This window comes from Melanotaenia boesemani, chromosome 15, assembly GCF_017639745.1.
Source record: "Melanotaenia boesemani isolate fMelBoe1 chromosome 15, fMelBoe1.pri, whole genome shotgun sequence".
NCBI classification, from domain to species: Eukaryota; Metazoa; Chordata; class Actinopteri; order Atheriniformes; family Melanotaeniidae; genus Melanotaenia; species Melanotaenia boesemani.
In genome coordinates this window covers 5,541,489-5,556,002 of record NC_055696.1, presented here as the reverse complement: position 1 = coordinate 5,556,002, position 14,514 = coordinate 5,541,489, and the positions used below count along the sequence as shown (strand labels likewise).

General features: G+C 39.1%; 1 protein-coding gene across 3 annotated transcripts in view; it reads left to right on the top strand.

Annotated features, from left to right (window-relative positions):
- Window positions 1-14,514, top strand: part of LOC121654726 (roundabout homolog 1-like) — an 89,450-nt gene that overhangs the window by 70,075 nt on the left and 4,861 nt on the right. For 2 of the 3 annotated variants that reach the window (XM_042008974.1, XM_042008976.1), the window contains 19 exons: window positions 2,206-2,326; window positions 3,513-3,651; window positions 3,751-3,878; window positions 5,432-5,440; window positions 5,754-5,878; window positions 5,980-6,151; window positions 8,989-9,194; window positions 9,285-9,366; window positions 9,477-9,645; window positions 9,744-9,910; window positions 10,033-10,154; window positions 10,962-11,196; window positions 11,359-11,480; window positions 11,573-11,744; window positions 11,915-12,112; window positions 12,843-12,869; window positions 13,578-13,617; window positions 13,815-13,969; window positions 14,122-14,481. In XM_042008974.1, the coding sequence (XP_041864908.1) occupies window positions 2,206-2,326; window positions 3,513-3,651; window positions 3,751-3,878; window positions 5,432-5,440; window positions 5,754-5,878; window positions 5,980-6,151; window positions 8,989-9,194; window positions 9,285-9,366; window positions 9,477-9,645; window positions 9,744-9,910; window positions 10,033-10,154; window positions 10,962-11,196; window positions 11,359-11,480; window positions 11,573-11,744; window positions 11,915-12,112; window positions 12,843-12,869; window positions 13,578-13,617; window positions 13,815-13,969; window positions 14,122-14,481 (2,749 nt within the window). The remainder of the gene's footprint in view (window positions 1-2,205; window positions 2,327-3,512; window positions 3,652-3,750; window positions 3,879-5,431; window positions 5,441-5,753; window positions 5,879-5,979; window positions 6,152-8,988; window positions 9,195-9,284; window positions 9,367-9,476; window positions 9,646-9,743; window positions 9,911-10,032; window positions 10,155-10,961; window positions 11,197-11,358; window positions 11,481-11,572; window positions 11,745-11,914; window positions 12,113-12,842; window positions 12,870-13,577; window positions 13,618-13,814; window positions 13,970-14,121; window positions 14,482-14,514) is intronic. The other variant, XM_042008975.1, reaches the window with a different exon arrangement.

Here is a 14,514-nt window from a genome sequence, read left to right as displayed (position 1 = left end):
CACCAAGGGATGAACTCTACAAGAAACAACACACACTCACACACAGAGAGAGACATATATATATATATATATATATATATATATATATATATAAGCAGTTTCTGAATATTTGTGCTTTTTGTATCTAAGCTTTAACAAAAGGAAGACAAAGTGGCCTGAAAGCAAATAGGGAAAAGCTTCAGTTTCAGTGTTGAAAATGGAAAGTGGACAACCCTCATTTAGAGTTCTTAGCAAGTGAATTGCTGCATAAAGAAGGGGCAGTCCATAAAATAAACACTATTTATCTGCTCTTTAATGAGCTGCTGAACTTTGCAGCTCAGCAATTTTTACAGCAAAAGTAGCAAAGGAAAAGTTTGACAGTAGTCAGTAACACTGGTTTCATCAAAGCTGTGGTCTTTGAGAAATACTCAACTGGCAAAATTGTATTGGCCTCATTTGATACTGGGCTATCAAGGGACAATTGTTATGTTGCTGTGGAGCTCATGTGTACTTGATTACTCTGAGACAAATGTCTTTATCCAGGATTCAGCTTAAAAACATCAATAACCTAAAATTAATATGCATTCCATGAACTGCATGAAACTTACATCATTAGAAACATTAAGAGCTGGTGGCAGATATATCCACTGACATTTTAAGTAATAATAATATTAAAAAAAATTCTATATTATTGGTCTTCAAGTATTCATAATACAAAGTGTCCTTATTTAATATTTTATGTTGTAGCTTGTACACTCTATTAATAACTGTAAAAACATTCATACAATTATCATTAATGTGCAGACAAGCTGCACAAACTATTTTTTGTTTGTCAAATTTGCATAGGTCATCATGCGAGTCCAAACATCAAACCTTAATCCGTTGACTACAGACAGGAATGACTGAATTCAGTACCTTTATTGAATTGGTGGCCACCAACCCCCACCTTCCACCCAAATGCCATACTATGTCATCTCACCGCTCTCTGTGAATACTGGTGTTTGAAAGTATATGCAAGCCATTCAATAAGTTGTTAAATATTCTTTTTAAAACCAAATAATTTCCCAGAGATTTGGAATGTCAGCAGCAGCAGTCACTCAATTTATTTGGTGGACAGCGTGGGGTGTCTGTGGTGGAAAGGTAGCCAGGAGGAGACTGACTAATAAATGAGTAGCTACTGGTTTCATCCCTGCAGCAGCAATTTAATGGTATGCTCTGTCTGAAAACTGGAGAGTGGAAGGTGCCCACCAGCATCAAGTCGGGTGCTCTCTAGCATGACGCTGGATGAACCTCCCTGCTTTATGGACGCAGCGCTGTAGGCGGTCTTAGCCCCTGACTTTTCCAAAGAAGTGATAGAGCGGCTACGTGCTGTGTTTCTTCCAGTAAGACATGAAAAGCTTGATTCTACAGCTAAGTATGTGTAGGAAAGACGCAGTCTTAAAGCATGATAACTGATCTTAAAGTTTAATTGATGATATCAGGAAGATGTTTTCAGGTGTTGTACACAAATAGCTGTTTATTTTGGGGTCTTTGGATCATCTCGCTTCCTAGCACACCAAACATTGCTGCAATAACCCTCACTCTTTGTGCAGATGCTTGCATTCACAGCACTATAAAGACATCTACCACGATCTGTGGGGGTGTGTGGTGGATTGAAAATACTGAAAGCTGCATGGAGTGCATTTGTCTTTAACCTTTTTGTCGTGTGTGTGGGTGCGCCCGTCTGTATGTGCTCAGATATACTGTTAAAGAGAAAGCAAAAAGTTTGGGAAAGGCAAAGTAGGCTGATGGAACATCTAAGGCATTTCTCTACAAAGAGGCTGTGTCTTTGTTCCCATGGATCCTGTGGAGCACTAGGTATGAATTATGTAATTTAGTAATAGGTGACCTTCTGTGCGCCTTGAAAGGCAGAGCAAGTTCTATCTGTAAGATGTGGCTGTCATGCCAAAAAAGTGTATGAAAATGTTTATTTTCAAAGAGATGATAGTCAAAGATGTGATTATATACAGGTGCTATCTAACATGAAAGAAAATATCTCACAGTGATAAAAAAAAAAAGAAAAAAGCTGAGCGGATCATATTTTAACATAAGATTCATAGAATGCTGCCAGCTTATTACATGCATTATGAATATTTTGTAGTCAGTCAGTAATTCACAAACACACCACATGCTAGGATGGTAAGATCTTGTGCAAATACAACTGTGGCTTTCTGTGCTTTCTTTCAGATCCGGAGCGGCAAACTGATGATCACTAACACTAGGAAGAGTGATGCAGGAAAATACATCTGCATTGCTACTAACATGGTTGGAGAGAGAGAGAGCGAGATTGCCGAACTCACAGTGCTAGGTAATATTTGCATATTTTTGATAGTGCCTCACCTTGTTGAAGTGCTTCACTTAATCCATTCTCTCTCAGTTCATATGGTTTTGTTTAGCCATCCACTATATGAAACGGTTCTCACCAGCGTATAAAAACCTATTAATTATGTTGATTGTGCGGCACCACTTTCCAGTCTGGCAGCTTTAGAGAGATTTTCCACTAAACAAGTGCTGAATGTCTATCTCAGTTGCATGCAATGTCATAAGCTTTCAGTATGAGAGCTCCCCATGGAGCTGTCCTTCTAACATCACACCCCAAAAGCTTATTTCCCCCCTCCATTCACAGTTCTATCCACTTCTTATTCTGCTAACACTTTCTATCACAGTAGAGCTCTTATCAGTAGCACATGGTTAGATGACCTTGCTTTGGCTTGCAAATATACACTTCAGCACTTCAGAGTCTTTCATGGCTATGAGAAGAATCCTGATGAATACAGAAACAGGTGAACATATGCTGTTCTACAAGCTTTACATAACAAATAACTTAGATATTTGGATATAGGCTGGTGGTAAATTTAAATTTCAGTGTCTGCCTGCAGGAATTCTGCAAGTTTGTGCAAAATTTGACCATCCATGTTATCTCTGAGTGAGCTGACGTTAGTTGTATATTGGACAGCCAGCAATCCTTACTCTTTTTTTGGTCTTCAGTTAGTTCCTGCTAAGCTTTGGGGTGTGTTTGGGTCCCATTATTTTGCTGCAGCATGAGTGAGGGTGCAGCATGTCTCTGAATAATGATGTCCTACCTCTCCTTGGTTGGTACAGTCAGTTTTGGTGAGGTTCTCAATTTCAGAGTAGGCAGAACAGCCCTGCTTGAATATTCCCACCATGTTTCACTGTGGGCGTGATGCACTGCAGTATCATTCTCTCTGGTTTGTCTCCTTACATACACCCTTTCGTTTATTATTTACTAGATCTAAACAAGCCTGCAGGTTCATGTAACTGAGCAAACCTCTTTAGATAAATTGAATCACTTTGAATTGTCCTTGTCAATCCTCTTCATTTACTTTGTTTCACACATTTTAAGTTTGGATGAAAACATGACAGATTTTGGATGTGGTATGACTTTAGGTCCACAATGTGAACACAACTTTCAGCATGACGAGAATAATGATTATGCTTGTATTTTTGTTCCTTGCTGTTATGCTGCCCTCCAGAGCGGCCGACCTTTGTGAAACGTCCCAGCAGTGTGGTGGTGCTGGCAGATGAGAGTGTGGAGTTCCACTGTGTGGTTCAAGGAGACCCCGTTCCCACAGTTCGCTGGAGGAAAGATGATTCTGACCTGCCCAAGGGCAGGTAACTCACAGAAGCACTCCACAGTAAATCACAATGGACACATGATGTTTCAGCTTTTTGCATCATCTCTTGAGTATTTGTTTCTGTCCTGCTCCTCAGATTTGAAATCTTAGAGGACCATACCCTGATTGTGCGCCAAGTGACCCCTTCAGATGAGGGCTCTTATACATGTGTGGTGGAGAACATGGTTGGGAAGTCCGAAGCTTCTGCCACGCTCACTGTACACGGTTAGTACAACCCAAGCTTTGCATGTAATGTCTGCAACACCTTTTTTGCTTACCCCTGACACATCTGTTCCACGGCCACAGACAAGAAATGTATGCCGGACAGTTGTTCCTTAACAGGTCAAGCCCTGCCTCTTAAAGTCACGAATTAAAGGGAGTGATTTCCATGGAACTTTGCCTTGTATCCAGACCTCGCTTTAACTACTGTTCCTCTGTTTGATGTTGTTCTTAAGACAGTGCAGAAAGGCAAAATTATCACTTGAGTTTTTATTTTTTTTTTCCCACTTCCTGGCTGGGGGTCATATAATGGCTGCAGCAGTCACCATTTCTTAATTACAAGCTGCATAAGATATTGCAGAAGTTTGTTTGGATTGCACTTTAAAGCCATCTTCAGTAGAAGCTGAAAAGTAACAAAGTGAATACTAAGGCAGCCACAGAAAAATGGATTTGTTTGTTTGCCACAATGACACCCTTTAGTTCCTAGATTAGTGATGGGACATAAGGAGTAAGACAGCTCATAATTGCACACACAGACCTATACAATTAAACACATTGCAATGACTCAGTGGGAGAAATATGCTGTGAGGACAGTAGGACTTAATTAAAGGTAAGGCAGGACTGCTTTCTTGCTGGGAAGTGACATGGTTCCAATTACTTTGTTTTCCATCTTTTCGAAAAACCTGAGAGAGTAGGCATCGGGAACAACCCCAGCTGATTTATTTTTTAGTGGAGGAGTGAAGTGGAGCAGCAGTATAGTAGAGGAAAAAGACTTTATTATTGGATGAAACAGAGAGGTTGATGCATGTTTATTAAAACAAACAAAACAAAAATCTCTGTATCTTAACACAGAGCTTCAACCTTTACCAAACACTAACCTAGAATAGTTGATTAGTTTGTCATCATGTCACAGGAATACTAAACCAGCTGTTCATCTTGCAATTAATTTCACTAGAGCAAATCAAGTTTGTGTATTTTGAATGTTTAGTTCTTCTGACAGAAATAAAGGTGTGGGCAGAAAGGGGTCTAGGTTTCCTTTTCATGGGAGAAACATCCAGCTGCATTGTCATTGCAAACAAAGTTTTCATTTTTACCACTGTACTAGTCATTGATAGCAAATGTGACTCTCTGTGGATTAGATGTGGGTGATGTTGTCACTGTGCAGTAAAGGCTGTATCAGAAGTTATTCTTATTTTACACTAAAAAGAATAAAACATATTTAATCTGCTGCAAACTGCAGTCTATTTACCTCATGTATATTTTGTGTTATAGGATATTTGGCTATTTAGATACTTGAGTCTTTTAATTAACTGAACCTGACATTTTTCACAGATGCCCTTTTCCCCATATAACCTGAGAATACCCTTTTATTACCCTCCTTACAGTTTTTTTTTGTTCTCCTTAGCAAAACTAAAGATGTCTGAACTACTACTGTAGTTTCATTGTGGTTGCTCATTCAGGCATGTTCCAGTACTGTTAAGAGCATTCTTACTGTTGCATATCCATATTCAACATGATTATTCATTACACTGCTCTTCTGTGTGTTCTCTCTCTTGTAGTCAACACTGGTAAGTTGTCATCCACCCTTCATCCATCATCAAACAACAGGGAACCTTGCCCCTCTGTCACTGTCCTATCTGCACTGTAATTCCATCCACTGCTACAGTATGTAATTCATGTTATGTGTGGGTAAACAAATTACATTTGGCATTTTTTTTTTGTCTGTTCATTTGAAAGTTAAAATATGACCATGTCTGGCTGCATGGGCACTTAGGATTAGTTCTTTTAGCATTTTTTAATGCTCACTGAGATGTCCTAAAACTGAAAAAAAATGAAGATGTGTGAGGTTGCCAAGTAATTAAAGCTTCTCTTCCTTTGCAGTGCCCCCTGCTTTTGCAATACGTCCCAGGAACCAGGTGGTGTCAGTGGGTAGGACGGTCACCTTCCAGTGTGAGGCCACTGGCAACCCACAGCCAGCTATTTTCTGGCAAAGGGAGGGCAGCGAGGTGAGACTGACTCCCAACCTGTCATCACATTAAATCACAACTCAGTGTTAATAAAGATAATGAACTGAATTCTGACTGTCTCATTGCTGTCTCCTCTACAGAGTCTTCTATTTTCTTACCACCCACCACAACCCTTTAGCCGTCTGTCTGTTTCCCAGATGGGCAGTTTGACCATTACGGATGTTCACCGCTCTGATGCTGGCTTCTACAGCTGCCAAGCTCTCAACATCGCTGGCAGTGTTATTACCAAAGCGCTGCTGGAGGTTACAGACTGTAAGTAAAGTGAAGAAACTTTGAAAGAAAGATGGCAAGAATTTTGTTATGAACATTTCTGGCTATATCTTTGTCTTCTGGTCGAGCAGACCATTTTGCTGATGCAATGTTTAGGCTTCACTTTATGGCTTTAATCCCTCTTCTGAATGTGGTAGTTGGCCATGGTTTAGGTCTGAGGAGAGATTTCATGAGAGATTTTTGTCAAGTTGGTTCAAAATTATTTGAGAGTAAAGATCCTTTGCCCATATCCTAATTCAGACCATGTCACATCACAGGGTACCACTATACTAACAATTTAGAGTCCATCATTCTTTAGTAAAAAATATTTTTCACAAATTAAAAATATTCAAGTCAGCTGCCAGTCTTCCCAGACATAGATGTCCCAAATGAGACTCTGAAAGTATAATTAGATAAAGCATGCACAAGTATGGCTTTTCTTGGGAGGGTTGTCAAGAAAAACTTTCTTCTGTCCAACAAACTGGTCAAACATCTCATACAGAAACATGTTAAGCATGGGGGTGGAAAGGTGATCATTTGGACTTGTTTTATCGCCACAATATTTAGGCATTTAGCAGTTTCTGAGTTAATATGACTATCATCAAATGTGAAGCCAGTCTAACTAACTAACTAAAGCTTAACCAAATCAATGACCCCAAGTCTACAGTACCAGCAAATCAGAATGGCTTAAAGAAGAAAGAATGAAGTCTTTCATTCAGTAATTGTTTAAATAAATAATGACCCTGAATAATAATTCTTTCTTGCTTTTCTGTGGTTGTATCTATCTAATTTTAAGAATTTGTAAAGACCAGATTATTTTCTTTGATTATGACTTGGTAGAAGAAACCTATAGATGACAGAGGATATACTCTATATAAATCACATTAAAGCAGCATAGTCTTTGTTCTATTTTGGTGCAGATATTTGTGGATGAAGTCTGGAGAAATGACATATGATGTCATTTTTAGGTACTCTGGAAAGTGCTCTGAGGGGATTCTAATGCAAGTTCTACATGATAAAATAACTGTGTTAATTGCTTTAGAAAAGCAATTTAACTGTGCTTGGAGGCCCGTAGCAGTAATTATACACCTGTGTGATCATGAATACATGTGTCTGTGTAATTTTATGAGGCGTACATGCATTATATTAATGGATATGATTGCTTTAGGTTTTTTGGAACATAAATGCATTTACAAGTGGATTATTTCATGCAGCTGTCAGTTATAGTGGGCAGTCTTTCCCACATATAGATGACAAGCATCCACTCAGTCAGCGTTTTAAAAAGAAGGATGTTGGAGGTGGTTTTTGTCATATTTTAGTGGTCTGTATAGATCTGAACTCTTACTTGTCATTTCACAAACACCTCCACCCCCAAATTCTTAGTTCACATTCCTCTTACCCCCATTTGGAGTGTTAGATTTGTATGGTAATAACTGGTTCACTTTGGCTGTTTTCAAAGTATGTTTCCATCACTTTTGGGGGGGTGGTGTTTTTTTTTTTTTTTTTTTTTTTTGTTTTTGTTTTTTTATTTATTTATCAGCCTAAAACCATCACCCCATCCACAGGGTTTTAAAATGTGTGTGTGAGAGAGCTCTGTTATCTAAGTGGAACTGTTATTAGTTGGGCTTTGCTGTCATGATTGGATCCGGCTCCTGCAGTACCTTCTACCCAATGAATGATTAGTTGCCCTCCGCTGGAGGGGAAAAGTTGATTTCTTTTTCCTCCACTGCCTGCACAGCCACCTAAGCCTATTGTTCTCCTGCTTTACCAATTTTCTTCCCAATATCTTCACATCTTATCTTTTTTCTGCCCTTTTCACCACTTCATTTTCATTTTTTCTACTTTCATCTCTCTTACTTTGATTTCTTTCTCTTTTTATGACTGACCTTTTTTGAACATCTGCTACAAATGACTGATATTTAAATATGTGTTTGACAGTTACACAATTTTACTTTGCATTTGATTTTGCCATTTCACTAGAGACATGGGCATGCAGGGACAGATGAAGGATGGCAAATACTTAATGACAAACAATAATTTCTTAGTATCTTAACCACTTGACTAGAACAAGTAGCATTATTTATATGTCCAAGCTGTGAAGCTGCAGAAATCCCGTTTTTCTGCCAGTTATTCAACTTCTTTTTATGAATAGTAATTAGTAGCATTATATCTCCACTAAATGCGCAATAAAAAGAGACATACAAGTGGAAGCTAAGTTGCAAATTAGTTATTAGTTATTTATTAATTTAAAATATCAGTTGATATGTTTAGAGAGGGACTGTGGTGACTGACTACATCTTTCCAATCACAGAGAAACCCACCTGGTTTAGAGTCAAAATAAGGATTTTAATCTCTAACTAATGTCTAAATAATGCATTTATTTTCTTTTTTGTTTTTTTTGTTTTTAAATTTTATCATCAAAACTTAATGACTGCTGGTAAAGCTTTTTTTATTTTTACTTTGAAAGAAGGTGTACTGAAAGCCAGTAAATATTCCTCTCTGGACAAGATGATCCTGGGGCCAAACCCTCCAGTGGCCAAGATCTGCTTGCCAACAATGTAGTAATTCATACATGTGGTATGCTTCCAAGTACTTTTCTTGGACTCTGATCTCTGCTGCTGAAAGTATTGTTTGTTTTTCATATTGAGGCTGAGGAATCTTTACTTTTTACATTGTTTTCATCAAGTTCCAACACTTTAATTTGTTATGTTCCCAGTTTAAATGAAGTTTTAGTCTCATCCAAACAATCTCTGTTGCATGTAATGTACAATATGTAATAGTGTTAAAGTGGAATATTAACAGTGTTGTTTCCTCACTTTCCTGTTTTTGTGGTATATTAGCTGGGTCAGACTACCTCCCTCCTGTCATTAGACAGGGTCCAGTCAACCAGACTGTTCCTGTAGACAGCACAGTAGTCTTGGGCTGCCAGACTGCTGGCTCACCACCTCCCACAGTCCACTGGAAGAAGGATGGTGCTGTAGTGTCTCTCATGGACTCGCGGATGTCCATAACAGAAACCGGATCACTAAAGATTCACTATGCTAAGGTAAAGGATGAAGTAATACTGCAGTCAGTAAGAACAGATACTGGATTAAACACACCTATTGATTTATGCACCCACATTTTTTCTTCTCAGCTGGGAGATTCAGGTATCTACACTTGCCTTGCTTCCAGTCCCAGTGGAGAGGCTTCTTGGACAGCACATGTGCAAGTAGAGGGTGGGCTATTTATTTGGAAACACAACAGAGCATTATACTAAACTATATACTGCTGAAGAATCTTGTATGGTTAATTATGTTTAATTAATTTATTCATATCTTTATGGCAGAATTTGGAGTTGTTGTTCAGTCGGGTCATCCCACAGACACTCGTTTGATTCCCAGTGCCCCATCCAAACCTGAAGTCACAAACATCAGCCGTACATCTGTCACACTATCATGGAAATCCAACACCAATGCTGGTGCTTTGCCTACATCTTACCTAATTGAGGCATTCAGGTTAGACAGCTATATGCACGTGTACAGTGGAATTCAATAGTATTAAGGTGACTTTGTCCCTTTAAATCCTGTGCAATAATTTCTCCCTCTGTCTGTAGTTATACTTTAGGCAGCAGATGGGTGACCCTAGCAGAGCATGTGAAGGCAGAGACCTTTGTCCTGAAAGACCTGAAGCCTGGAGCTGTCTACCTCTTCATGGTCAGAGCAATGAATGCTCACGGCCTTAGTGATCCCAGTCCAATCTCTGACTCTGTCAGAACACAGGGTCAGTGTAGATCCTCCATGCTTTTTTTGTGCTTCACTAAACAACTATCAGGCAGTGAAGACACACTGTTTATTTTAAATAAAACTTCAATTTGACTTCTTTCTTTCCTTTGATACACATAGACAGCACTTCCACCATGCAGGGGGTGGACCACCGTCACATCCAGAGAGAACTGGGAGATGTTGTGATCCACCTGCACACACCAACCGTCCTTTCGTCCTCTGCTGTTAGGGTTCAGTGGATGGTAAGGACACCGTTCTACATTGATTGTCCTGCACATGCTCAGTGTTGTACTTCTGCATACACCCATGGTTGTCAAAGTTAAAGTAAATATGGGAAAGGATCAAATGTACCAGTACAAATAAACACATCATCTAGTTAAGTAAATGCTGTAAAAGCCAAGGTTCAGGTCTTAAAAAAACAATCAGGACTGACAGTGATTTTGACATAGAGATTTTTAAAGGGCAGATTTACATGCTCAGGGACTTTTGAAGCAATATAATGATTAGCAAGCACATTTTACAGTGAAATTGGAAACATCTTGAGATTTCTGTTATGCAGAAATGATTTTCACTGAAGTTTTATTTCTGCAGTGTTTTCTGCAAATAAGATGATAAAGAATAAATTTACAGCACCAACAAATAAATTTGTTGGAGTGATATATTCCATTTTCATTCTCATAAAAATGTATGTGCAGTTGCTGTCTATGTGGAAACCTTTAAAGAATCCTTCCAGCCATCCTTTACCAAAAAATGTGGTTTAAATTCATTTTGCTTAGTTCTCGTTTGTTTTAATTTAAACTTAAACCATACTGAGTGGAAATTGTTAATGGTCTCATATCGTGGCTTACAATGAAAATTCACATTTGTATGAAGAGAGGTTATTAGAAAAAGTGAGTGGAATGAATGTAAGTTGCTTTAAGTCAAATAGAGATATTTAGTAACTTTAAACACACACTGATCTAAATCAAGCCCAGATGCTTACTTGCTCATAACAAAAGAGTCCTAATCACAATGTTATGTTAAACTTACATAGCGTCTTTTGTTTGTAGGTCGAACAGCAGTCCCCATACATCCAGGGTTATAAGGTGTTTTACAGGGCATCTGCAGAGCATGGCCAGCCTGAGGTGCAGTGGAGTGTCGTGGAGGTACGTGCTCCACAGGAGGATGGGGTGTTGATCAGTCAGCTAAAGAGGGGATCCATCTATGAGTTCAAAATACGACCCTTCTTTGACGAGTTCCAGGGAGCTGACAGCGAGGTAAAGGTGGTCAAGACACTGGAAGAAGGTACATTTTTATTTTACTGTAATTTTATTATCGATGCTAATGGACTAATGTCTTTTTAATCAATGTCTCATACCTATACTAAGCAAGGTACTGATTTTCAGGTGTTTATCAGTATGTCTTTCTCAGTATCTTCATGGTTAACTCTATGTATCACTGTTTTAGCCCCTAGAAGAGCACCCCAGGGTGTTACAGTTACAAAAAGTGATGCCAATGGGACTGCTATCCTTGTTTCCTGGAAACCACCTCTAGAGGCAGAAGAGGCTGGAGTCATTCAGGAATACAAGGTACAAAAACATAAGAGCTTAAGCTTAGTTTTGTGAGGCTGTGTTATTGTGACCCTCAGGCGAAACACTGTCATCTCACTGTCTTTTGACAGATCTGGTGCCTGGGCAATGAGAGCCGCTACCATGTAAACCAGTCAGTGGATGGTTCCACCTTCTCTGTGCTCATTTCCAGTCTGGCACTGGGAATTCGTTACAGTGTAGAGGTTGCAGCTTGCAATGGAGCTGGACCCGGAGTCAAAAGTGACGTTACTTTCTTTCAACTAGGTAATAGTTTTTGGCAAACAGCGTAGTTGCTTAGTAGGTTGTGCCTAAACTAATCTTTCAAAAATGCTCTTTTTTATTTTTATTATTGCCTCATTAAAACTTCTGCATCCACTCAAGTCTTCATGCATATATTGTTTGGATCCCTCTTCTTTGTTTTTTTTTCTGACCAGACTCTGCCGGCCAGATGATGGATATCGGTGACAAAAGAGATACATTATCACAGATCTCAGATGTGGTAAAGCAGCCAGCATTTATTGCAGGCATTGGTGCCACCTGCTGGTTGGTTCTCATGATTTTCAGTGTGTGGCTCTACCGTCATCGTAAGAAGAGGAGTGGTCTCAGCAGCACATACACCGGCATCCGCAAGGGTATGTTTCTGTGTTCTGTCATAAAAAGATGTATGTTTGAACCTCTATAGGCTCAGCATATGTTTAAGAGAAAAAAGAAAAAAAAAGAAAATGATATTATGATATTAGCTTTTAGAGAATTTAAAAGGTGGCATTATTGTAGAAAGGGACCAAGCTATGACATGTTGCCACCTCACTACAGCAGTTGTCATTTCAGTGATATTGAAAAATTATTTTCAGAGGATGATCACATCAAAGGATGAAAAATTCTTTGGTCTAATCACTCTTTGACACAAAGACCTGAGACAAATTTGCATGCAGGCTATGCAGACATTCAAAGAGTGACCTTTAATCACTTATTTGTAGAGTGTCATCTTCTCAGCACAGCACAGTACTTGGATGCACAGACCTGTCAACCTGCCATGATCACGTCTGTGTGCCACAACATTGCTGCTGTTTTCCAGCTGTCTGTCAGGTTACCTGTCACCCTCATTAACCTTCACCTGGACTCTTAAATCAAAAAGAGAGGCTGCAGTAACACAGATGGCCTGTGCTTACTTAAATGCTTGCACACATCAAATGTATTCAAAGAAGGGATGCCCAGCTTCACGTAAATGCACAGAAATTCTAGAAATCTTAATTCTCTAATAGTATGTTCTATTGTATCTAATTATAAATTAACAATATTGCTATTAGTGTAGTGTAATTACTCATTTAAAGTCTTTTGTCCCCTCTTTATTTTTCTCTACAGTCCCATCATTCACCTTTACGCCCACAGGTATGTATTATGTGGGTCATTTTATAGTTTTTGTTCCCATTTTATATACATATGAAATGCATTTATATTTTATGCCTCCTGACATCCTGAAGGATCATAGCTGGTGTGTGCAGTTCAGTTTCTGACTTTGTTGGGGAAATGGAAACATATAGAAACCAAAAAGATGAAAAAAAAAGTTAGACTTTGAAACACTCTTGGTGCTTAACACAGAGAACAGCAACAAACAAGTAAAGAAAAAAGAAAAAGATGTAAAACAACATGACTCATACAAGATAAAATTGACAGGCTTGTATTCTCTTTCTATCCACAGAATGTCTGTTGTTTAGATATACTAGACATATTTTGCATAAATACCTGAAGGTTTTTTGTGTATCAAACCAACTACCTCTATGTTGGACCCATTTGCTTTGATAAGGAAAATATAAAAATCCAGTTTATATAATATTTCATTGCTTGTGGAGGAGAAATTTCCAAAAACCTTCAAATCATAGGTGGAGTCATATAAACAGGGATAAATTAAAAATGATAAAACCAGACAGACTTATATACTATATAGATGGAACCATGTACTGAAATATGCACAAACCTTTGATTTCAAAATTCTGTTCAGACTCCTCACCTGCCTTTTTAAGGCTTTATCCACTGTTGGCACTAACTCCTTTTCAGTCAGTTCACCAAAGCTAAATATTCTTCTGTTTGTCTTTGCAGTTGCATATCAAAGAGGAGAATCTGTGTGCAGTGCTGCCAGGTGACTGATATTTTTGTCCCTTTGTGTTATATAAAGACTAACAGGAAAAATTCAGTTCCATTGTGAAAACACTAGGGGGAGATGTCTCCCTGCTCTTAATGTTCTTTGTGCATCCATGCCATGCCATGCTCTGCTATTACTGATGTATGAAGGTGGCAGTTCCTTGATTGACAACACTGTGGTCCTCCTTGTTGCAGACCTGGCCCTCTCAGCATGGGTGAACCACTGAACCAGCTGTGGCTGCCAGACAATTGGCCAAATGCATGTGCCAATCATAAGGACTGTAGCATCAACTGCTGCAATAATGGCAATGGCACCAGTGACAGCAACATGACAACATACAGCCGACCAGGTTAGTATGAGGCTAAGCCCATCTCATTTCCCAGGTAGAAGCCTCTGAGATATGGTTTGTGTAAATAATAAAAACCTTGTAACAATGCCAAAAGATTTGTGACTTCCTTTTCTGCTGCTTTGTTCAAGTGCCTCTTTGTTTCTTGCACTCAGCTGACTGCATAGCCAATTATGGAAACCATCCAGAAAGCAAACAAGGGGGACAGCTTGCTTCTGAGACACCCATATACAGTGATGTGAACCTCTCCAACAAGCTTGGTGAGATTAAAACATTCAACAACTCCAACTTGTGCTATGCAAGTCCAGGAGGAGATTCATCAGCCACATATGAGCCCATTCCATATGCCACGACGCAGCTTATTCAGGCTAGCATTAAAAACAAGTCAGGTGCTGGTGGCCCTATAGCAGAGCCTCTGGATATACCCTGTTGGAAGCAACTTCCCAGCCTGCCTCCAATACCCAAGGAGATGGCAGCACAGATGCAGTACAACATGACTGAGCAAAGCAGCAAAGGTACTTTCATAAATGTGATGTGGTTTACAGGCT